At 34.2% G+C, this 23,521-nt stretch overlaps 4 protein-coding genes across 8 annotated transcripts in view; 3 read left to right on the plus strand and 1 right to left on the minus strand.

The window, feature by feature from the left end:
* The first annotated feature begins 90 nt into the window (after positions 1–90).
* On the plus strand, positions 91–980 carry LOC107369367 (thioredoxin domain-containing protein 17). The gene is made up of 2 exons (XM_015937333.3): positions 91–539; positions 817–980. The coding sequence occupies exons 1-2, from the start codon at positions 222–224 to the stop codon at positions 883–885; spliced, it is 387 nt and encodes a 128-aa protein (XP_015792819.1). The 5' UTR covers positions 91–221; the 3' UTR covers positions 886–980.
* Rbcn-3A (rabconnectin-3 alpha) lies at positions 972–13,572 on the minus strand. Of its 2 annotated transcripts, XM_015937183.3 has the most exons (9): positions 13,274–13,572; positions 10,704–13,180; positions 3,811–10,628; positions 3,048–3,192; positions 2,835–2,915; positions 2,563–2,623; positions 2,283–2,491; positions 1,831–2,196; positions 972–1,738 (listed from the first exon to the last, which is right to left on the minus strand). In XM_015937183.3, exons 2-9 carry the CDS (start codon positions 13,080–13,082, stop codon positions 1,556–1,558), a joined length of 10,242 nt encoding a protein of 3,413 aa, XP_015792669.2. In that variant the 5' UTR covers positions 13,083–13,180; positions 13,274–13,572; the 3' UTR covers positions 972–1,555. The 2 variants fall into 2 exon arrangements, with proteins under 2 accessions (XP_015792669.2, XP_015792670.2); XM_015937184.3 differs by lacking the exon at positions 2,835–2,915.
* Positions 13,573–14,511: 939 nt separating this feature from the next.
* RpL18 (ribosomal protein L18) lies at positions 14,512–15,626 on the plus strand. Its single transcript, XM_015937322.3, has 4 exons — positions 14,512–14,593; positions 14,665–14,751; positions 14,876–14,983; positions 15,138–15,626. The coding sequence occupies exons 1-4, from the start codon at positions 14,591–14,593 to the stop codon at positions 15,504–15,506; spliced, it is 567 nt and encodes a 188-aa protein (XP_015792808.1). The 5' UTR covers positions 14,512–14,590; the 3' UTR covers positions 15,507–15,626.
* A 1,775-nt stretch (positions 15,627–17,401) lies between these two features.
* The window catches only part of LOC107369255 (ras-specific guanine nucleotide-releasing factor 1-like), a 46,584-nt gene continuing 40,464 nt past the window's right edge, over positions 17,402–23,521 (plus strand). For 2 of the 4 annotated variants that reach the window (XM_015937194.3, XM_089269063.1), the window contains exon 1: positions 17,424–17,818. In XM_015937194.3, the coding sequence (XP_015792680.1) occupies positions 17,552–17,818 (267 nt within the window). In that variant the 5' untranslated portion in view covers positions 17,424–17,551. Of the gene's footprint in view, positions 17,819–23,521 lie in introns of all 4 variants that reach the window. The other 2 variants (XM_015937191.3, XM_089269062.1) reach the window with 2 other exon arrangements.

A 23,521-nucleotide genomic window follows, 5' to 3' on the forward strand; every position in this document is an offset into this window, starting at 1 on the left:
TTTATATTACCAAATTGAAAGGTACGCCCATTAAAAACATCAACAAGTCTGGTTATCATTTCTCATGCTATTTGTTATTTCATTAGACATTGCCACTTTATTTAGTTCTCTGCTTATTTCAGTTGTCCTTTCTGATTGTGTTTAATTTTTTATTCAGTGTGTAACTAAAGAACTAGTTTTTTTTTGTGAATTTTGTGTCTACACTTATTGTGAATCAAGTCATGAAAAAAACTACAGTTTCAGACCATGAGCAAATGTTGAAAGCCATTCAAACTGCTTCCGATTGTGAAAAAATATGGCTTCTATTTACTGGTAAAAGAGATGCTTCTGGTAAGAGTTGGTGTCCAGATTGTGATAAGGCTGAGCCAGTGATTAGTCAATGTATACAAGACTATGAAAAGTCTCATGGTGGCGCGGATAATGTTGCTCTTATTACTATAGAGATTCCTCGTGATGAGCATAAAAATTTACAAAATTATTATCGAACTCATAAAGACATACAATTGAAATGTGTTCCAACTTTGATGTTACATGGCCAGGTAAGCCTATTTATAAATGAATCTCACGTCTCACCAGGTATAATATACAAGTAATAGGAAATTTGTTGCATATAAATTGATACAAACCATGAATCAATTTAATAAAGATATAAACTGCCTTATAAATGTTTAAATAGCAAAGAAAAAAATTGAATCAGTATCTTCTAGCTAAATTCACATTGAATTACTTTACTTTTACCAAGAAGCGTTCAATTAATATCTAATAATATAACTAGCATAGCAATAATTTAACTGATAATTTTTTATTTAATTTCAGCTCAATATGCGATTGGCAGAGGACAATCTAACGGACCCAGATTTGATCAAGGAACTATTGGAGCAATGAACTTTACAACACGGTCAAAACAATTTGGATTGAATTTTTATCAGTTTTATTTACAAAGTGAGATTTGATCAATAAAAAGAAACGTATTTGAACAATCTGAAGATCTCTTTTTAATACTTCAGTTTTTCAGGGAGAAAAAAAACTTGATTTAATAATAGATTAATCTTGATTTGGAAAGGGTTTAGTTTTGTAGTTTACTTGTTTAAACTGACAATTTTTCAATGTTATCATCACGGCAAGAAATCAAAAGGTGATTAAGGACAAATAGGATTATATGAATATGAATTAAAAGGAGGAGGATATTTCACCCAGAAAAAAAGAGGGTAAGGAACATATCACAATAATTCCTATTATTGCACTCTTTGAAACTGAAATTAAAAAAATGGAGAGCTGTAAATTGTATAAACCATTTGTTAAATCATTGAGAAAAAACAAGAGAAAAAAAGAGTTTCGTTTTAAGATTTTGTGCAATTCTTATACATTAGTGGTGTATGAGGGGAGTTTTATGGTTCTAGACAAGATTTGGTTGTCAATGAAAAGAAAAATCAGTTAATTTATGAATCAATCAGGTTTAACAAACAAAAATTGGATCAAAACACTATAATACAATTGCCCAGGTTTTTCATTGATTAAGATGAATGGCCAACTAAAGTAAGCTGATCTATTTACTTCATCTATGGCCTGGAAGTTGACGCATCTTGAGTGATCCGTCAGCTCCACATGAAAATAATTGATTTGCATTGTTGACATAAAGATGAGAAACTCCCATTCCTATGTTACGGAAAAGAGTACTTCGTGAATGTTCACCAGGGAAAGAGCAAACAACAGATTGGGGAGGAATCAAACTCCAAACCTGTAGATAGAAAGAGAAGGAAAATTAAATGATAAGGAAAAAAAGTTCAATAGAAAAGAGGACAAAATGAAAATATTTGAAATGATATTAACCTTAATATCACCATCAGCAGAGCCAGTAACAAAAAACTCTTCGCCTGGATCAAGAGTCATGCATTTAATGGCTGAATCATGAGCTTGGAATTTGTTTCGTTGGGTTCGTTGTCTCATGTCAAAAATGAAAACCTCTCCTTTTTTACCACCAGTGATGAGCAGTTGATTGAGTGGTGCATAAAGGACCACTGAGGCACCATGATGCTCATGACATGAAAATGAACTAACCAGTGATTTCTTTGCGGGTAAAAGAGTGTCCCACATGCAAATATTTTTATGATCGGTTGACTGTCCAGCAGTTATGATTAAACTTGATGATCCAAGGAAAGTGAAATCACTAGCATGTTTGGAATGAACTTGCATACTCTGGATAAAGCAAAGAGAATAAAAAAATATTGTTAAAAAAACCAAATAAAATAGTTTAATTGTGCTTAAATTAAAAAGATACTTACAAAGAAAGGTTTAGATGTAGAAGTGCATAAAGCGACTTGCCACAAGCTTAAATAGCCATCACCATCAGTCACACCAAATTTATTGCCGATTTGATTGAAAGCAACCTTGGTAACTTTGGCGAAAGTACCTGGTGCACGAGGAGATGCTAAAGGATTTTGGTGTTTCCATTCCCATAAATTAACAGCTCCATCTTGAGATCCAGATAAATCTAAAATAAGAGAGAAAATAAATTTGTATTTGAAATATGGATCAAGGTATAAAATAATGTGAGATGCTTACAATATGGTAAAGTTGGGTGAGAGCAAAGTCGTCTTGTTCCTTCGGTTTTGTGACGTTTAAGCTGGAAGTAAGCAATGATAAATAAATTAATTCCAAGTGTGTTATATTGTTAGAAATATTAAAAAAATATTTAATATTGTTCAAGCAATCAATCAAATAAAAATAGTGTGAAAAATGAAAAATAATAGATAAATAACTCAAAAAAACCAAAGAAATGGTTAAATTGATGAGGCAAATTTCGAGACTCATTTTGATATCTACAAACTTCTTACCGGTTTCAGAATATGTCGACTTCGTTCAATAACATATTGACAAAATTGTGGGTTATTACTACCAGGAAAGTTATGTTTAGCCTTAAATTTTTTAATGGCAGCAATAATAAACGTATAAAAGATTTATAGTGTTTTGGGTTAACAATGATATTGGTTAAGATTTGTTAATTGAAATAAGAGAAACCGATAAAGCATAAGTTTTAGTAAACCTACCAATATTGTTCCTTTTGGTGGATGAGGTTGACTTGAGACGGAGATTGGCTGGGATTGTAAAGCTTTGCCTCCAGGAGATGAAGAAAGACGGTCAGCTGGATGTTGGACCACGAGATAATTAGAGGCTGATAGAGATTCTGGAACCCTGTTTTTAATTGAAATGTAAAATTTGGTAAAAATTGCTCATTTTCGACATAAAATAAATACGAAAAGATCATGCGATAACCTCAAATTTCTTAATCCATTTTCTGTATTGTAATTGTAATTCGATTAATGATTATGTAATCAAAGAATGGTTAGATATTAGCCGTTGTGCGTAATAAGACAATTAATTTTATCGGAAATAACCAATTAACCAAGAAATTAATCTCACAGTGAAAAAAATGTGCATAAAGTAAAGAAACTCATTACTTGTAAGAATCTCGTTACATCGAGAATTATGAGGCATTAAAAGTGTTTTCCCGTCGTAACCGAAACACAAATGTTTCAGGTCGAGGGAAATTCTGGCAAGTTATGGATTAAAAGATATTAATCAATGAATGGTCTAACCAATCGATGACATTTCATCTAAAAGCTTTTCCCTATTCATCAATTTCGAACACAAAAAATATGATGATTAAAAAGGAGGATAAGCCTAGTTTGTTTTGAATATTATCAATGACAAAACATTCATTTGCACGCAAAATGAACATTTTGTCATGCTGATATGCTGATTAATCTTTAAAACACAATTATTAGGTTAACCATAGAATTAATTTCTTACTTTAACATGTTTAAAATGTCAAATTCAGCTTCTTCTTCGAGCCATGGAACAGGTTCAAGGAGAACTGAAATATCAAGCTCTTGGACTTCTTTGGGAGTAGCAATTGCAATGTAACCAGATTGAGTATTATTTAAACAAAAAGCACTGATGTTATCTTGCTCTTTGTGAACAATACGAACTGGGTCACTGTGTGATGGATGATCATGACTTCCATCTTCATGATCCGTGTGATCAGTATATTCACTGCCTGGTCTATGACTGCCAAAAATGTAACGAATAAAAAGATCTTGAACTCGCTCTTGGCGAACCAAATAATTCCATAAACGTTTCATTGGTTTTGTAATTGAATTGTGTGATCTAAAGGGTGTATTATTGGTTTCAAGGAGAACCTTGTATTTCCAAATTGGAGGTCCTCCTGGTTGACGATTAGTTTCAACATAGTTGTTGGGTAAAAAGTTGGACGGAGCACCTTCCAGTGTTTCCATGTAATTTTTCATGTAAATTGACCAAGTCGCAAGTATTTTGAAAACAGTGTGAATTGAAGGTGATGTTGTTGGTAATTCTCGCAACTCAACACCGGCAACTTGTAAAAATTGAGCCAAATGATAGCGAGCTAATTTAATTACTGCAAACCTCATGATTGACCAGGCATATTGCTCTAAATCTTGTTTCTTTGAGTTGTGAACCGTCTCTTGAAGACCCAGAGTTGATGAAATTTGACCCGAAGCTGAGGTACCAAAAATGTTGTCATCTAAATCATCAAAGCTTTCCATATCTTCATCTTCACTTTGAACTGATTCACTCGAGTCATAGTCAATTAAAATGTAATCATCTGAAAGTTTAGGTTTAGACATTAAATAGGAAATAACCGACATCTGAGGAGGAACAAATTGTTCCTTATAGGTTGTACGATCTTCTTTAATTATGTTAGGTGTTTGTGGAGGTGTCGGTGTTGATTTATCTTGGTTGAGTTGCTGCAAGATTTTCATGTGAAGCTTCATTCGTTGCTGTGATAAAGTATTAAATAAATCAATTGACGAGCTTTGTGATTCATCTTTTGAATTCTGAGGCGTTGGTGTGGTAGCAGCTTTGGAATGAGTAACAACGTGAATAAGCTTTTTAGTACCACCACCGAATAAGTTACCCCAAATTTGTTCATTAAACTCCAAGCCAACTAACCGATAAAGAACATGAGAATCGCAGGCAGCCAATGCAAATACCAATTGACTCAAGTAAATGGCAACGTATGCCTCGCATAAAAGGGTGTGTAACTTTGGCGAATCTTCATCTTTATCACGAGCTAACAAAGCTCTTAGACTCTGTACTCCTGGCCATTTATTGGGAGGAGTTGTAATGTTCAAAGGTTCATTGGTTTCACCAATATTGCTGGATGGTTTCTTTGCAACGTTACCGGCCATAAGATGGCTATTGGCACAAACAACGGAAGCACCTAATAAATCTTCCTTTATATTCATATTTTTGAGATCTAAGTTATCACTGTTCGAAAGGGATTGGTAGACGCAGGCAGAAAGGGAAAGGCCAAGATCACGGAGAACAAAAACCTCACAATAGCTTATTGGTAAAACTAATGGTGGAGCTTTCATGCCTGTTAATTCCATAAGTATATCATTTGTTACAGAATGAAGATGACGAATTGGATCAGCAATTACTGTTTTCTGACAAGCAACAGAAGCAGCTAAAAGTGGTAATGTTGTTGGAAATGGAAGCGGTGAGAGCAACTGATGTTGACTGCGTTCTTGTTGCAATTCTTGAAGCAATAATATCAATTCCATGCGAACAGAGGCAAGTCCACCACCATGAGCACCATGAAGACTACAATAACTTAATAATGTACGAAGAAGAGCTTCATTTCCTTGTAACCATTCCTTACGACGAGAAGCTCTTTGAAGTTTGGCCTCAAAGTCAAGATTCTCGGCAAGCAAGACTTCATGAAGAGTTGGTTTTAGATCGGTAAAGCCAGTAGACTCTGCATCACGAGAAGTGGCTAATTCAGATTGCGCAAGATCCATATCTTCTAAGATCATTGAACTAGCTCGAGCCGGACTTGTATCATTGTCTGGAAAAGATTTCCCATCATATCCTCTCATGGAAAAGGTACGGTAGTTACAGATAACTTTAAGAGCCATAACACTTTTCTCAAGCCAAATGTATAAATGGTAACGAAGGCGACCTCCGTCTACTTCAAATCCAGTGGCTAAAGTACTTAACTCTTCCATTAAAATTTTTAGACAGGCAATAAATTTCAATTGTTGTGCCATTATGTCTAGTTTAACATTTTCCAAAGGTTTTTTAGTTGAATCATTTGTTTCAAGAGCTGGACTACCTTGTAACTTCATTTCAAGTCCATTATCTTCTCCTTCTCCTTCATCATCAGTGCCTGAATCAATAGTAATGTCAATTTGAAAATCATTAGTAGATATTTTGCCCAAATCGGAAACTGGGGCCCCCCAATCAAAGGCATCACTTGTATCAGCAAGTTGAGTTGATGGTTTAAATGATGTACCAGAGTCTAAAATTTCATCGGTAATAGTTCCAGAGGCAATAACTTCGGGAGTATCACTAGTAGTGTCAATTGATCTTTCTTTAGTCAGGAAATTGGCATGATCTTCATTGGCAATTTTTAAAGGTAACCTGGAAAGAACTTCCAATGCCAGTGAAGGACAACCAGCAAGAAAATGTTGATGAGCTGTAATGAAATATAGTCGTCGTTCAAAAGGTGTAATAGCTTCGCTTGTTTCACGAAGTGCTTCTTTTGAATCTGTTAGGACAGATTTTTTGTCCTTTATTGTTTGAGCAAGATGACGCCTGATAATGAGAGGTTGATTTCTCAGGTAAAGATAAAAGTTGAAAACAGAAGGGACAATTGCTATTTCTGTCTTGTCTTCCTCATTTGGCGAGTATTTTGCATGTTTTTCACCAGCTTCAGGGACCAATAAAGTTACCAATGAAGTGGAATAATCTTGTAACATCCAATAGCTCATGCTTCTTAAGAATGGATCGGGATGAGCTTTAGAAATGTCAAAGTTTTGTCCGTCCGCCTCGCAGCCGAGAACTTCTTGGTATAAGATGCGTTTTAAATTAGATGGAACTGTTTCTATATCACCTTCATAGAGACGAACAATTGTCATGGCAAGTTGCATATCTTCCAGTTTATTTAAGCAAACTTCAATTGCATCCCAAATTGCTCCTCCCAAAAGGAAAAATGCAGCAGCATGGTTAAACCTTTGTTTACCTAGAAGAGCATAAGCGTTTTTCAAAGCAGCTCGTCTCCACTTATCTTCATTGAAATTATTTTGGAAAAATTCAGTCATCTTACGATCACCAATTGATCGATAAAGACCCCAGACAAGAGATTTCTTTTTCATTGCCAGATAGAATAGGGCAGAATCTAAAGGATCTTGAGTAGCTTGGAAAGATGCTTTAGCAACTTGTTCTATAAGTCGACGAAGGACTGCATTATTTCGAATCCACCAGCCACAACCAAGCTCACGAAGTTCATTCCATTTTGGGCTTCCCTTGGCAACTGAAGGTACCAGTTGAACAAGCTCTTCTTGAGTTTCTGAATGGAAAGCCCAAACAATATCAGATGAAGATAAACCTTGTTTTTGAAGCATTTTCCGATGAGCATAAGGAAGACACCTGAGAAGATAAGTGTGCTGACGCATGGCCAAAAGGAAACGAAGACCACAATCATCAAGCGAATCGGCAGATATTGGAGCTCCGTCGCGAACATCAGCACCATGGCTACTATAGTAATCTGAGGAAGATGAATCTGCAGATGGATTGAAAGAAGCTACTGCATCAGCTAAGGCAAGTAAATGCATTTGATCAAGACTAGAGAGACCAGGGAGATGAGAATGGGTTAGAAGTTTGGTTAATAGTCGTGCTTGATGAGCATTAAAATCTTTCAGATCAGTTGTTTCAGGGCGTTTGTTTGCTTTGATTGAGGAAAAGTTGAATGCTGATTTACTGAGCATCTCATCAAGAGTTTCATCGATTTGGGATTTACTATTTGCGTTAAATAGAGTGTCATATTCATAGTCAAACAACGGATCTTTTGGTGAGTTTGGCTTTTCTTTTGGTCTTTTGGGTTCTTCAGATTCCGCTTCGATCAAAGCAAACAAGGGTAAAGGTCGAATAGAGGTAATCTCAGTGTAATCAAGTTGAACTTCCTCTGGTATTGAAAGGAAATAACTGTCTTGACCGTCCATTGGTGATGGAGCGCCTGGTGATGTTGGTGGTGGAGCTGCAATGGAAAGTGTTCTTGATCTAGTCCATGATCTTGGACGTGATTCTGTTGACTCATAATTGAACCCTTGATTTGAAGAGAGATAATTTTTGAGTGAATCCATAGAACAAAGAGATTTGACCAAGTGACTCAAGATAGCACGAACACGAGATATTTTACCAAAAGCAAGAAGTTCCATTAGCTGTTTGGGATGATATTGCGGTAAAACTGGACAAGCAAGTCTAGAAGCTTCAAAAATACCGAAATCGGGCAATTGTGAAAGATATGAAGCTTTTGATTCATCAGTTTGTTTGACTGAGTCTTTATTCGTGGAATTATTATCTTGATTGTTAGAAGTTATTGTTGCTGTTGTTGAGGTTGAAGTTGCTTTTGAAGGAACTTGTGGATGTTTCCTGCTTTCATAAGCAGCTGAAACTCCGCTGATAACCGATGAAGAGGGAGATCGAGCCAATGATGTGTGCGAAGGAAGGCGAAGGTGAGAAGATTCTTGAGCATGGATCAAAAGACCCTCCTCAGTAAGAACTCTAGAATCGGTGACCTCTGAAAGCATCTCGGGTCGTTTAGATAAAGTGTCATCTCGGCTTTTCCATTGGGTATAAATATGCATCTCATTGTCCATTCCTACGACGAGAATACCATCACGAACCCAACTCATCTGCATTGGTAATGGAGGAAGACCATCTGCTGTTTTAAGATGAGTTGTACGAAGCTTCATCCACCTAATGTCATCAACCTGGGTCATCGGGATTGCCATAGAAGACATTTGCTTGAGTAACATTCGAGATGCTGGTGCAGCTCCGGTTTTAGATGACGTTTTCATGGCTTGTAAATTAGCTTGAGCAATGTCAGTTGATACAGGAGTGAAAACTGAGATCTTATCTTCAACTGAAACCGTAAGGATATGTGACCCATCCTCTGTTGAAACCCAATCAAGTTGAACAATTGATTTTTGAGTCAAAGTAAATTGATTTCCTTGTTCGGAAATTATTTTTTTCAAAGATTGCATCGTGGTGTAACTTGGGACTGAAAGTAATCGTTGTATATTATTGGTACTTCTATTTGTTTCGTGGTGCTCATCAGAAACTCCTAAACGATTGACTAAAGTATCTAGAGTTTTTCGATTTCGAATAGCAGTGTTTATCAAAGGTCCCAAATCAATTTCTTGGCTTAACTCTGTTCGAGGAATGGCTATGTTTTTCAAATGAATAGTATCTTCTAAAACCCATTCAGAGCCTCCAGTTGATTCACACTCATAAATGGCAAGGTTAATATTAATAAATCGTGCATTAGGGTCTTGACTGGTTGGCCGAGAAAACGATTGTCCATGTTTGAATGCACAAGCGATTCGTCCACTATAGGCACAGCTTACATATAAGGGTAAACCGGGAACTTCAATGGCACTTGATCTTTCTGAATTTATCAACATTTCCCACTCTTTCCACTCATACTTAACATCATGCTCGTTTTTATCGTCCACATGACATCGCCAAAAACGAAGAGTTCCATCCGAGCAAGCAGTACAAATAAGATAAGGAGCGAAACAAGCTGGATAAATATTGGATGAACTTAAATGACCTGCAGCTGGAGTAGCATGAAGAATCTCGACTCCTTCTGGAATAGGTAATACTTGAGAACAAACTTTACTAGTGAGTATCTGGAGAGGAGAATAAGATTGACCTTGACGGAATGATTGATTTTTGGAATGTCGACGCCCGCCAGCTCCAGTATCGGTAATTGGTGAGCCACTACGGGATGATTGGTCAATATCACTATCATCTTGAACCAAATTACTATCTGGAACATAAGAATAACGATCTGATGTAGCGTCTGCCGTTGAGTGAGATGAGATAACTAATCTCCACATATGAAGAACAGATCTTCCAGTATCGGGATCCTTTTCAAGAACAGTTAGGAAAAAAGGTTCCCTAAAGGCTGAATAATGGCGAAGATCAACAACAGCGCCAAGACTAGGTTCGACAAGTCCAAGATTTTCCTGTCCTTGTTTTTCATTCCAGCATTTGAAAGCCATTTCCTCTCCACGCAACATTTGATCTTGAAAAACATGGAGTAATTGAGTATACTGCCAATCATGAGTGGCATCAGAGATGGCATCAAGCTCTAAAATACAGCCAGGACGAGAGGTCGATTGAAGGCTAACAATTTTGAAAGCATGGTGGAGATCTGAACGGTATCCACAATAGTCTGATGACCCAGTATTCTCACTGTTTGGACTAAGGGTCTCTGATTGTTGGGAACAGCGCTGAGAAAGGGATATTTCGGATAGTAAAGTACGAGCATCGATGACTGCTTGATAAACTCGTAACTGATGACCATCGGAGGCAATGAAACAGGCACTCGGAGAATTAGAAATTGAACCAAGAGTTGTACTGGGTAAAAGAGTAGGAAGCCATGCAACATTGGCAAAAGCTGCTGTTTCTAACGAATTTATTCGTGCTAACTCTGTAACACCTCCTGACATTGACAAAGGACCGACTGGATCTACTTTCCAAAGAATTAATTCTGAACAAAAACCAGAATTAGGTAAACCCTAGGGTGGAAAACAAGAATAAATAAAAGATTTCAAAAGAGACAATAGAGAATTGTAAATCATTGTCTTTCTTACCTGTAAGGGAGGACAGCAACTACTGGAAGATGGTGTCCCTAATGGGCTCGACGAAACAGATGAATTCATAGATTTTGGAAAAGATATGTTACTTCCAGGGAGATTATGATGTGATGTTGTGAGAAGAAGAGGTAGAACAGGGTGACAAGAAATATCATTGACTCGGAAACGATGACCACAAACTCGTGAAATATGTGATATACTCATTAATTGGGTAAATTTAGTAACTTCAGCGAAGCTAATTGACCATAAATTAAGAGATCCATTGCTATGTTTAGTGACCATACTAGCAGTCGGGGTAAGAGAATCCTCAACTTCCACCTTATTCCAGCGAGCACTACGATTATTTAAATCTTCTGAACAAGTTTTGGTGTCAAGGTTAGATATAACGGAAGCTGATTGGGCCATGGTTGCTTTAAGGTTGAGATAGGTTAACGGAGAGTAGAGTGCTAAATTGTGTGACATAGTAGCTGCATCACCTAATGGAATAGCATTGGGTATTCTAGATGAAAAATTGACTTGAGCTTGACGAAATGATCCAGGACAAGCTTCATCCAACCACTGAACCAGCCAGACTAACAAACTACCATCGACTGGATGAATACTAAATAAGAGATCAGCTAACGAATGCCATTCTCGAAGAAGGGCTTCAAATCTTCTATCCAATAAGTCACTTATTGAAGATGTTGGAGTTGTATTGGCTAAATTGTTTAGATCAATGGCTGTAGATGTTGATGATGAAAGTGTATGACAACTTTGACGACTGGCCTGAGAATCAATATGTTCTGATGAAGATTCTTCACCAGTTCCGTGAACTTTGCCTTCTTTATGATACTTTTTCTGTTTGTTTTTATTATGTTGCACTTGACGACATAATTTATGGCGTAACTTTTTACTCTGTTCTGCTGTAATAGTAACATCATTATCTAAATTATCAAGATCAAAATCTGCTTCAACATCAGCCGTATCACTCTCCCCTTCACTTTGCCCAGAAGCAACTGACTCGGTTTGCATGATTTTGGTGCTAATTTCTTGTAACAACTTTTCAGCAGCTCGGGTAAAAACCATCTCTTTATTATTTAACCAATGAATGACAAAATTGGGATAATTTTTAGAATCTGAGGATCCATTAGCGTCACTTGGTGATAGACTAGGTACCAAAGGGATATCAGTTTCAGCATTTATGCTTGCGGCAAGGTGAAAGTGAAAACCAGGGGTTATTGCTGTTCCACAAACAGAGAAACTATGAAAATCATGAACACTGAAGGTACTTGGAAGAGTTGGAATAGGTTCATTTAGATGATTATCATCATCATGTTTGGCTGCTTGACGTTTTTTGAATTGACTGAAGGCTTTCATGTGTTTCAAACGAAGGAGAAGTTTTTGACGGTGACGTTGGGTCTGATTGCGAGGAACAGCATGATTAGAAAGTGTTTCAATTTGGCTAAAATTGACTAGTCCGTCATCTGGAAGAAGGGTTTGTACCCATAGACGGCAAATATTATCGCGACAAGAAGTGACTAGCATATTTGCAACGGATCCTCTTGATAAGTATTTACTTGTTTTACGCCATGATATTCCAGTAATTGCTCTTGGATGGGCAATGTAAATGAAGGAAAAGTTGATATCCCCAAGTAAATGGGATGATCGACGCTGAAATGATTCTAGATTGGGTGCCGATGCGGAATGAAGTGAATCAACCTTGGCTGCACTTTCATACCAAACCTTGACCAATCTATCTGTTTTACCGGCAGACACAAACAATGATCCGTCAGGAGAGAAACGAAGAAAACAAACGGGCGATGAGGTTCGACACTGCCAAACACAATCCCAACGAACTTGTTCTGGTTCATCTCCATTATTATTTTCGTTATTACTGGATTGAATATTTTCTGGATTAATATGAAGACCGTCACCTTTGTTTTGCTTTACATCATGATTGATAATATCATCCTCAGAAAAGTTGATAAGATGCCAAACTTGAATACAGGTACCACCAGTGAGAAGTTTATTACCTTCTAGGTTCCATGAAATGACAGACACATAACAATCAGTTTCTAATGATGCTGTTTGTATCCATCGATAATCTAATTTATGGCTTGAGTTTTGATCCAATAATGGAGTAGGTTCAAAGATGTAAACCTTTTTACCATAGGCAGCAGCAATTTTACCTACATCTGTAGAGCAATCGATACAACCAACTTGAACATTACCATGCAATATTCCTGGTATAATTTGAACTCGCTGGAAATCACTGGCAAGAATAACAATATTACATCCAGCTGAATAAGCAGTAAACGGTACACCTTCAACACTTCCTACAGAATAACAGTTGTCACCAGCATTGACAGCTCCGGTTAAAATTTGATGTTGATCCATAATAAGAAACTAGGTGTAACAATGGGTTACATTTGGGCAAATAATTATTAATACACTAGTAAAATACATACAATATATCACTGATAATGACGATAAAACTAATATAAGAAGAAAAAAACATAGAAAGAGATATGAGAAAAGAGAGAAAGATATAGAGAGAGAGCGAAAGTAAGAGTGAGAAAAAAACAAACCAGTTACAGCTTTAGATTAGAGTTGCAAACCAGTAAAATCAAACAATCTAGTTACAGGGTGATCATAGAATTGACACCAAAGGAAATAAAATGCCAATATGATTCTGTTTCCAATGTTAGGTGCGCAGAGTAGATACACAGGGAAACAGAGAAAGCAAATGTCCTTGTCCTAAACAATTGTATCTAATTTCCGTCCTGATGAATGTACAAAAAAACAATTAAAATTGAAACTGATCATTTTGTGATCATTTCATAAACAAAAGTAAATAAAAAATCAACAATGAAAGTCACATAAAAAAGCAGTGAAATTTTCCTTCACATCACAATTTGTGTATGAGAATTTAAACCTCCTCTAACGGTACAAACAGTAACTATTGAAAAGTTACCATTCTTTGAAACTAATAAAGCAAAGGTCCATTGATCATCTTTGATTCAATTCACTATTATTTTGTTTTCCGTAATTACTCAACATATCAAAACTGTTTACCACACAAGTTGAAAATTTTCTATTTACTGCATTTCTCTCATCAAAGCTTCTTAAATCTAAACTTGTAAGTCACAACTTGGAATCCTTTTATTAGTTGAACCATTCAAGACTAATGTTTGAAATTGATTATAAATACATTGTTTGATTTTTATGATTAACAAGTGATTCGACTTCAAACTTTAAGCCATTAAACTTCGGAATTGTATTTACTTCAAGCTTAAGTTCAACATAGACCCATCAAGTCTAAAAGTGCATAAATTTTATGCTATGAAAGTGTTTATTGTTAGGTCTAATGTTTGCACATATCGGTAAATTAAAGATAAAGGATAAGTGTTGATCTGGTTGTTGGGTGAATGCTTGATCTTTACTGTTAATAACAATCTGATCGTGAAAGCATTTATTGTCAATTATCATACAAATAAAAGAAATAATCTTCTCATTGATATTGTGTGTTGTCATAAGCTAATGATTTTGTCCGTGAAAAAAGCTAGATGATGATATGGATATTTTTTATGGGTACAATTATATTTATAGCTAATGAACTAATTAAAATGATGATAATTGTCGTTGAAGATGATTTTTATACTCAACAATAGTTCAAAGTAAAAGCTGCCATCTTTTGGGTTTTCTGTTAACATTTATCTTGAATCAATTTTCCCGGCCTTTTCTATTAAGTTTTCATATGGTAACCCTGGTAACCTCAAGTTTCGGAAATAGATGGCGAGTGGTGTTTCCTGATCCAACTAATGTGTGTGTAATTTTACACTCAAGTTGAGTTAAATTGTTTTGGTGTTTAATTTAATAATTGTTTTCATTTAAGTTAATCAATAATGGTAAGTTTTATTAATATTACTTAACAAAGATTACACTTGCTAATGCCTGATTCCATTTATCTTGTTTCTAGGGTATTGATATTTGCCACAAAAATGACCGAAAGGTTAGAAGGAAAGCACCTAAAAGTAAGGATCCTTATCTTCTGCTGTTAGTTAAGGTAAGTTATTCAATTATTTCTCTTTTGTTCACCTATTGCAGTGACCGATTTTTCTTTCATTTAAATCGTCATACTGCCATTCTGCCTCTCCATTGTACTAAATCTCTGTGCTTTTATTTTACAGCTGTATCGTTATCTTGCTCGTAGGACCGGTAAAAAGTTTAATAACATTATTCTAAGACGTCTGTTTATGAGTCAAACAAATCGAGCTCCTATTTCTCTAATGGGTTTGGTTAGTATATTTTCGACTTAATTATGCACTGTTTCAGTAGTGATATTGTTCATTATTTTCAACCTCATGGTTTTTCAAGTGGTCCACAGTGTTTGTCTGGGTCCATTTTCAGTTTTGATCCAACTAATTGTGTAATCTTTTCTTTATTTAATAGATCCGTCAAGTTAAGAAGCCAGGTAATGAGAATAAAATAGCTGTCATAATCGGGGATGTATTGAATGACATTCGTGTCCACGAGGTTCCAAAAATGACTGTCTGTGCTCTCCGATTCTCAAAGCAAGCTCGAAGAAGGATATTAGAAGCTGGTGGAGAATGTTTAACCATTGACCAGCTCGCTGTCAAATCTCCAACCGGTAAGAATACACTTCTTATCCAAGGACGAAGAACCGCTAGAGAGGCTTGCAAACACTTTGGTCCAGCTCCTGGTGTTCCACACTCTCACACTAAACCTTATGTTAGGTCTAAAGGACGTAAATTTGAAAAAGCTCGTGGACGAAGAGCCAGTCGTGGTTATAGAAAGTAAAATCTTATGGATTTGTAATTTGATTAATGCGTTAATATGGATTTCGCTTGATTTTGTTGACGCAAGTCAATTGTAATACATTAATCGTTTGATAAAATCAATAAATTATTAACGATTGAATCATTTCTTTTCATCTGGATTTATTCACCACTCCAACAAATTGATTCATATTACCAAAAGCAAAACTGATTGTACCAAAAGGAAACGGCGACATTTTTCCATTCAGCATTTTCAGTAGTGACAACAATAAGCTATTCAAAGGATATTCAAAGCTTACCATGAAAACAATTAATATAATGCTAGTCAACTACCAGAAAGACAAATAAAAAATGAATAACAAAATAATTCTTTGGAGCAAACAGGTAGAAAAGTTCGCCTATGCATATTGATAATTATTTGTATCATTTTTTTGTTAACCAAAAGCTGGTTTAAACCTTGGCTAATATTGATTAAGGTAAGAATAGATAGTTTAATAGACAGTTAAATAGACAGGATGAATATAAAGACGAATGTAATGACGATGATGAAAATGATAAAAAAAAGTGTAAAGAGAGCAAAGGTAAACCCATTTCATTACTTTTTCTTGAGCAGCAATCATGCTCTTTATGGACCTTACCTAAACTTTTATATCATTTTCATTCTCCTTTTTTCCCTCTCATCCTAAACCATCATCCTCATCTTCCCTCTCATCATCATCTTCATCTTCATCCCTTTCTTTATACTTACTGTACTTTATTTACTCAATGGTAATGGTGAAAACGTTACAAGTATGCTTTCAATAGCGTTACAAGAGGAATCAAATTATGGTTAAGCCTAGCAATCTTACCTTTCGCTCTTCCTATCTTCAAATTTTTCATCCTCATCTCCATCTGCATCATCTTACTCTTCAATCCATCACAATCTCATTTATGTTCATACAACAACAACAATAACAACAGTTACCACTGGCTACAAAAAACCAATTCCCTTTCATCCAACATTCAAAGTTATCTACTTCTGTTGCAAGATGAAAAGTAACTGCAAACTATTTTATTCTGATTAAAGGAAACAACAATAACAATCATCACCAGCATCATCTTTACCATCATCTTCATCATCCGATAACACTTTTTTTTCATCATTTACTGTCTTCATCCTACACTGTTACACATCAATAAAAGCAAACATTATACCAACTTTACTCAAAGACTTTATCAACTTTTCTGAAAACCCTTTTTCCTCATTTTATATCTTAATCATCATCATCTTGTTCATCATCTCATTTCACCTTACTTCCTCTTGCTTCATCATCAACCACATCATCTTGTCATCATCGTGCTCATCTTGCTCATCTATCAAATCATAGTCTTTGTTCATACAACATCAACAGAGTGTATAAAAGGCTCATCCTGAAACTTGTGCATCATCTTTTTACCTTGTTCATCGTTATTAATCACAACCAGTAATCGTTAATCCAATTAACAAGAATGTTATAATCAAACAAAACCAAAGAAAAAGATCAATCATGATTTTAATTGCAACCATTTTTCCTCATATTAATAGCAACATTTTAATGGCAACATCAAACACCAAACAGTAACAACAAACTTGTCTTAACACTGAAACGTCTGTTCATAGCAATCAAATTATCATTTAATAGCCATTAAATCACCAACAAGATCAACCTGTGAATAACAATTTCCACCTAATTTGTTGATTCCAACAGCAATCAGTGAAAAAAAAGTAACCCAAAAAGAAACCAAAATCTGTTTCTAAGAGCAAAAAGAAATAAAAAAACAAAATCAACCAAAAAGAGTAACACCAAAAACTAAACCCAAAGTGAATGAGACACAAAAAGGTCGAAAGGAAACTGGAAAAATTATGTGATTTGATTATTAATCAGTTGTAATGAACCATTTGATTGGAATCACTGTGACCCATTAATTGTTGATCATCGTACACTTGAAATCCAATCCATTTCCACTTGTTACCATTTAAATTTTCATCTCAAGTGTATTACAATTGCCACCATCACTAGCATCAATTTCCTAGCCAAGATCTTCATCATGCAACGTAGTTTGCGTATGAATGATCTTCAGCTATTTGCTTTAGCTGATAAGGCCTTACACGATAACAGTAAAAAAGGTTACCTGTTCAAGCGGACAACCGAAGGTTCAAAATGGCAACTTCGCTGGTTCGTCTTATATCAAAACCTATTCTTTTACTATGACAGTGAAAGCTCGGGTAAACCTTGTGGATTAATTTTCCTTGAAGGATCTTATTGTTCAAAGGCTATTCAAACTGGATCAAGTAAAAACTCAACCCATTTACAGGTAAACCCTGAAAATTTTAACCCAAGAATTTTCTTTCTCTTTTCCTTCTTCTCTCGGCACATTCACAAACAATTAATAATAATGATAATGGTTAATAAATTATTTACAATCATTAAATCTTTATTAATGTTTTTTCACATCTTTCATCGCTTGTAAAACCAAAGGGAAAACATTGAAAGAGCAACTTTTTTTTTCTTCCATTGCAAACTATTATCTTTTATGGAGTGATGATGATAAATTGATTTAGATGGTAACAGGGAGTGAAAATTATTTTTACTTTTCATCTGTTATTACCTTTACCAAATCATCATTATTTATTTCACATCAGCAAGAATATTTAATATCAATTGTTGTCTTTTAATAGACTTTCTTTTTACTGTCATTTTGTTGCTTTTTCCAGTTAATCTTCCATGCGAAATGAAAACTCTCATTTGATTGAATTTTGATTGAGTTGTTAAAGGGATGAAAGAAGTAAAAAGATTTGATTGGAAAGAAAAGAAATGAAAAAATAAACAAAATGTGAAATGATAATTGGCAATGAAATGTGTTGGAATCAAGAATTCAAAGGATGAAACATTTTCTTCCTCTTCACTGGAAAACAATTGCAAGACTGGAATTCAAACCATTTTCATGGGAAGATAAAAGCTGATGAAAGTGAACAAAGTTGAAGGAAAAAAATTTACGTGAAAAAATGGCTTCACTTAATGCAATGTAATGGGCAAAGAGTAAGCTTGTTAGGTTAAAAAATTAATGCACTTTGCCTATGACTTGCGGCCTAAATTGACTAATTGAAAGCAAAGGTTGATGTGAAGATGAGGATTATGTTGGATGATAATGAGGAAAAGTGTTGTTTTAAAGGTTCAACATTTGAAAATTGGATTGAATTTCCATTGATGATAAGTAATGTATTTAAATTTGTTGCTTGCAACATCTAATGCTATTACCTTTTTGGATAATATTGTTGGCAAGGAAAAGGTGAAAATGGTGTGAAATGTGATTGATAGTAAAGCCTGTGTTGGTTAGTTTGCTACCTTCAATCTTGAGGAAGGAATGAGGATGAAAAATTGTGATATTGAACAGAAATGAAATTGAGAAGAGAATTGGTAAAAGTAATTGAAAAAGATTGAAGTAATACAAATCAAAATAAGTGTACAAATGATTCTCAACTCATCCAATTACTGTTCAACCTTTTCCCATGTTTACTCTGCCTTTTTAATTCACTTTCATCTTCATATTTATGATGGTTAACAGGGAAAATTAACCATTTATATTGACATTTTGGGTTATTAATTAACTAAGTATCATTAATGGTTACGAGTCTGTTTTGTATTGTCTGTCGCTTTTATTTAATTGTAAGTTTTCACTATTTTAATTTCTAAATGGATGAGACCATTAGTCGACTTGGATCTTTGATTTATCGATTAAAAACAGTTAATTGGATAATTTATCCGAGTTTTCATCTTTTTCTGTTCATGGTAATTTGAAACACTTTTTGCCTTTTGTCTTTGCGAGATCAAAGGTGATCATTCCAAGTTCAATTGAAAATTCAATGATTTGATACATTCCCATTTGATAACATCTAATTAATTCTGAACCAAATGTCGATCGAAGGTTTTTTTTTGTTAATTTTGTCAGATTATCTGATTAGATTAGATTAACTTTTTTCATCTCACATTAATCTTCTTAGCCTGGAATATTTTGCCAAACCTAAAGGCTGTGGTCTCGAAACAATGAGCATAAGTATCAGATGGAGTTATTAGATGATAATTTTGGGTTTTTCACATCTAAAGTTTAATCATAGGTTAAGTCAAAGTTGATTCATTTAACCTGATGTACAGGCTTACAGTCTAATCGAAGTACAATCTTTACCTTTTGAATTAATCTGTTTTGTCAAATGAAAAGGTCCTGACAGATTAAACTACTGTTGATCCAAAGTTAATCTGTTTAAAGTCAACTGGAAAAGTCCTTTTGTTCATTTCATTTTGCTCTCTTATTGCGATTAAAATTATTGTTTTTCAATTTTTTTCATAAGCGAGTTGAAATACGTAGAGTTAATCAATAACAATTTTTACGACCGATTTATCATGTTTGACATCCGGACGAAATGAACTAGCATTAGACTACATTCATTGAAAAGCCAGATCGGAGTTAAACTGATCGGAATTTTAAAGCATTGCATTTCGGGAAATCTTTTTGATTATGGAAATTGTAATTTATTGTTGAATATGAAGTAAATTCAAAATCTGGGTTGCAAATTTTGACCTTAAATTTTGAGGCTCCTGTTATCAATTTGTTTGAATTTTTCTTAATTCATATGTTCAAAACAGAATAGGAAATTGCTTTCCATAGCTTGGTTTTTTGGTGGCTTTACGCGCTTGAACTACACTCTGCAATTAACGATCAAAGGATCTTGTTATTTGACTTTCTTTATTTGCAATCCTGATCTATTTCAATGTGAATTGATGGCAAAATTAAGAAAATAAAACTGACGAAATCTTAGTTTTTATTTTATCAGTAACTTTGAAAGGCTTTTTCATCATCCCGAGACTGAATTTTTCATTAGACAAGAGCCAAAGATTTTATTTTTTTGATGTTGTTCTTTATTGACAATTTTGAATATTTTCAGTCTGAATTACATCGCAGTCACAATGTAAGTGAAAAGATCACTCATGATCGGCATCCTCATGTTGGATATGAATAATGCATAAACCTTTGTGATATAAAATCAGTGCAAAGTAAGTCACCCTTTAATCTGTAAAAATTGACCTCTCATCAATCAATAATCAAATCTGAATCAGAAACTAGAGATTAACAAAGATGCGTTCAACACTTTTATCAAAAGCAACTAAAGGTGAAGATTGTATCAAGACTAGAAACTGATAAGACATAAAGCGAGATTTTGATTAATAAAATCTGATTCTAATAAAGAGTAAATTGACGATTAATCAATTATTGATCAAATCCAAATCTCGATATCAATCACAGAAATATCATAAGAATTGATAATTTAAAGTAAAACTCCTTTCAAAACTGGGAGTTGTGAGGCACAAAATGGACTTTCAATAACTTGAATCTTTTCATTGCAAGAGTTGATCAATTAGCAGGTTAAAACATGAACTTTAAATTTACAGAATCAATGACGATTTTGACTGGAAAAGCAATGAAATTTTTCATTTTACTCTGAATTGTTTCCAAATGATTGACAAGTGACACAGGGATTGGCAAGCTTAATAGCAAAGGAAATAATATTAATGTCAAAGTTGATTCGATTTGAGTAAACATTTCATTTGAATAACATTTAAAATGGACATTTATTGTTGATCAACTTTTAATTGAATGGCGAGAAAGAGATTGACTTTTAAATATTCAGTTTCAACTTTCAAGCAAAATCCATTAAAGGAACAGTAAATATCGAGTTTAAACCGATAATGAAATGGACACAATTACAGGATTGTTTGATCAAGTAAACACTAGGAATCCAAACAGAAGAAGAAAATTAAACCCAAATGATTCCATTTAAATGATAGTTAATGTAACCCTATCAACAGATCAATTTTAATCCAGATCAATTACGGCCAAATTGACATTATAAATTAACTTGTTCAGTACAAAACATTTTAAGGGTCAATTACATTTGACATGAAATTTAAGTTTCAAGACAAAAAAAGGAGAAAAGAGTGAAAAGAAGAAAAAAATAATCTCTTTTTATTGAACTTTTTTTCCTTTTCTTTTTTTTTCTAATCTTTTTTCACTTTTCCTCTTTTCATCTTTCATTCCTTTGATACACCATGAGAATCAGAATGAAGATGATACTCAATGGTTTGCTAAATGACAAAACCTTAACAGCATTTCAAAAGTGATTCCCAGCATCGTCACAACATTTTCAATTCCCAAACATTTTCAAAGTAAATCTTGATTGATGCTGTTTCACAGTCAAATTGAGTCAACTTTTGTTTCGTTTAATCTTGAGAATGATAATAATCATGATAATAGTGATGATCCTTGTGATATCCAAACAACATCTGGTGCAACATGAGACAGTGAACAACATGAAGTAATAATGAACCCATTCTTGAAGAGTGTATCATTAATATTTCATTGTTAATCTGAGTAAGCTTTTTCTTGTTTTCCTTTCCATTTCTCTTTTGCTCTTTTTGTTTTTTTTTACTTCGAAAAAGGTACAACAAAGATTATCGAAAAAATGGCCAGAAAAATGTACAGAATAAATTGTCGATTCATCGATATATAATGGTTGCAGGTTATAACAATGGCTAACAGTGTTAATGGTAAACATTGATTCCTAATAACAAAATGGTTCAATCATTTGATTTCACCTTTTTTTGTATTATTGACAGTTTTTCATTAATGATGGAAACAAGTGTCAAAACTGTGAACAATCAACTTTAACTATTCATTTCACTGGTCATTTGCATATTGATTTAATGAATGTTTTCCCAACCAATAGATACATTTGTTACTCTTGATATTAAATACAATGTGAACCAATTTCATGATCATTATTACAATTAAACAACAAAAGCGTTTTTAGATTGATTTGGGTTGAGAGTTGCTTTTGAAATGTTAGTCAGGCAACGAAATGAGAGCAATCAATTTTTAAGGAAAACCAATTTTCTCTCATTAATCAATTACTTAATTAAAACGAAGATTCAATTGTTTTCCTTTTCCTCTTTAATTGCTTCTTTAGATTTACGTTGAGTTACCAATTTGGTTGGAGTTTGATTAAGGGCTTTTGTCCTGTGTGTTGGGTTGAGTTGTGCATCTTTAACCAGAAATTGTTGTTATCATTCGTCTATCTGTTTATTGAAATGTAACTTGAATAGCAACCAGTTCTGTTTAATGTTTCAGTCTCTTAATCTGATGAAATCTGGGAAACTCTCAAATTAATCAGTTTTGTTACATGTTTTTGTCAGTTTCTTGAACAATACCAGTTACAGTAATAATGCAAAATAACTTTGCTTATTTAGGTTGAAATGTGAACACGTCTCAGCCTGTGAAAGTAGACATTAAAGTGCCTTGTTTTCCCATTCAACCGAGACAGTTATTGTATCTGGTTGGGCCTCAAGATCAACCTTGTCTAACTTTAATAAGGCTGTCTGTCTGTCAAGAGCTAAACTGTAATTTTCGATGGAATCAAATTTTAGTACAATAAAATGTCTAATCTACGAAAATCTTAGTAACCTTCACTTTTGCCATCCAGTTACTATTGAAAATTGGGTTGATCAATAATGAATGTTCCCATACAAATTTGATCAGAAAGCTCAGCTAATTTGTGTTATTTCTTTTTTCTCATGGAAGATGCCAAAATTTATTCCCTGTAAAACAATATCAAAGCTGAAATTATTGATTTAACCGAAAAGATAGTGAAGAGAAGCTGAAATTTCTTGAAAAACAATTTATAGTCAATGAGCCGAGTTATGGTCAAGGGAAAGTGTACGAAATGGAAGCTGAAATGTTGAGCTTTATTGTAAATTTTGTTGCAACAATAATTTTCACATTTTCACTGGATTCGTTTAAGCTTTTAACCCTTGAAAGTGACATTTATCTGGTTCCGAGTTATTGACAAAGTTTAAGATTAAATTTAATTTATTATCATCAAATTGTAAGAGCTCTACTGGGATGAAGAATGGATATATTCTGATAATGTGGAGATGCAATAAACACTATTAATCAATTTGAAGGTGA

This window comes from Tetranychus urticae, chromosome 3, assembly GCF_039701765.1.
Source record: "Tetranychus urticae isolate SD_2017Ah chromosome 3, NJAU_TeUrti_SD_1.0, whole genome shotgun sequence".
In the NCBI taxonomy this organism is placed as follows: domain Eukaryota; kingdom Metazoa; phylum Arthropoda; class Arachnida; order Trombidiformes; family Tetranychidae; genus Tetranychus; species Tetranychus urticae.

Coding starts and splice junctions, on each gene's coding strand:
- LOC107369367 (XM_015937333.3), top strand. CDS start 222: ATGAAAAAAACTACAGTTTCAGACCATGAGCAAATGTTGAAAGCCATT. Junction 540..816: donor CTTTGATGTTACATGGCCAG/GTAAGCCTATTT, acceptor ATTTAATTTCAG/CTCAATATGCGATTGGCAGA.
- RpL18 (XM_015937322.3), top strand. Junction 14,752..14,875: donor ATCTTCTGCTGTTAGTTAAG/GTAAGTTATTCA, acceptor TTTATTTTACAG/CTGTATCGTTATCTTGCTCG. Junction 14,984..15,137: donor CTATTTCTCTAATGGGTTTG/GTTAGTATATTT, acceptor TTTATTTAATAG/ATCCGTCAAGTTAAGAAGCC.
- Rbcn-3A (XM_015937183.3), bottom strand. CDS start 13,082: ATGGATCAACATCAAATTTTAACCGGAGCTGTCAATGCTGGTGACAAC. Junction 2,624..2,834: donor GTCGACATATTCTGAAACCG/GTAAGAAGTTTG, acceptor GCTTACTTCCAG/CTTAAACGTCACAAAACCGA. Junction 2,492..2,562: donor TCACCCAACTTTACCATATT/GTAAGCATCTCA, acceptor CTCTTATTTTAG/ATTTATCTGGATCTCAAGAT.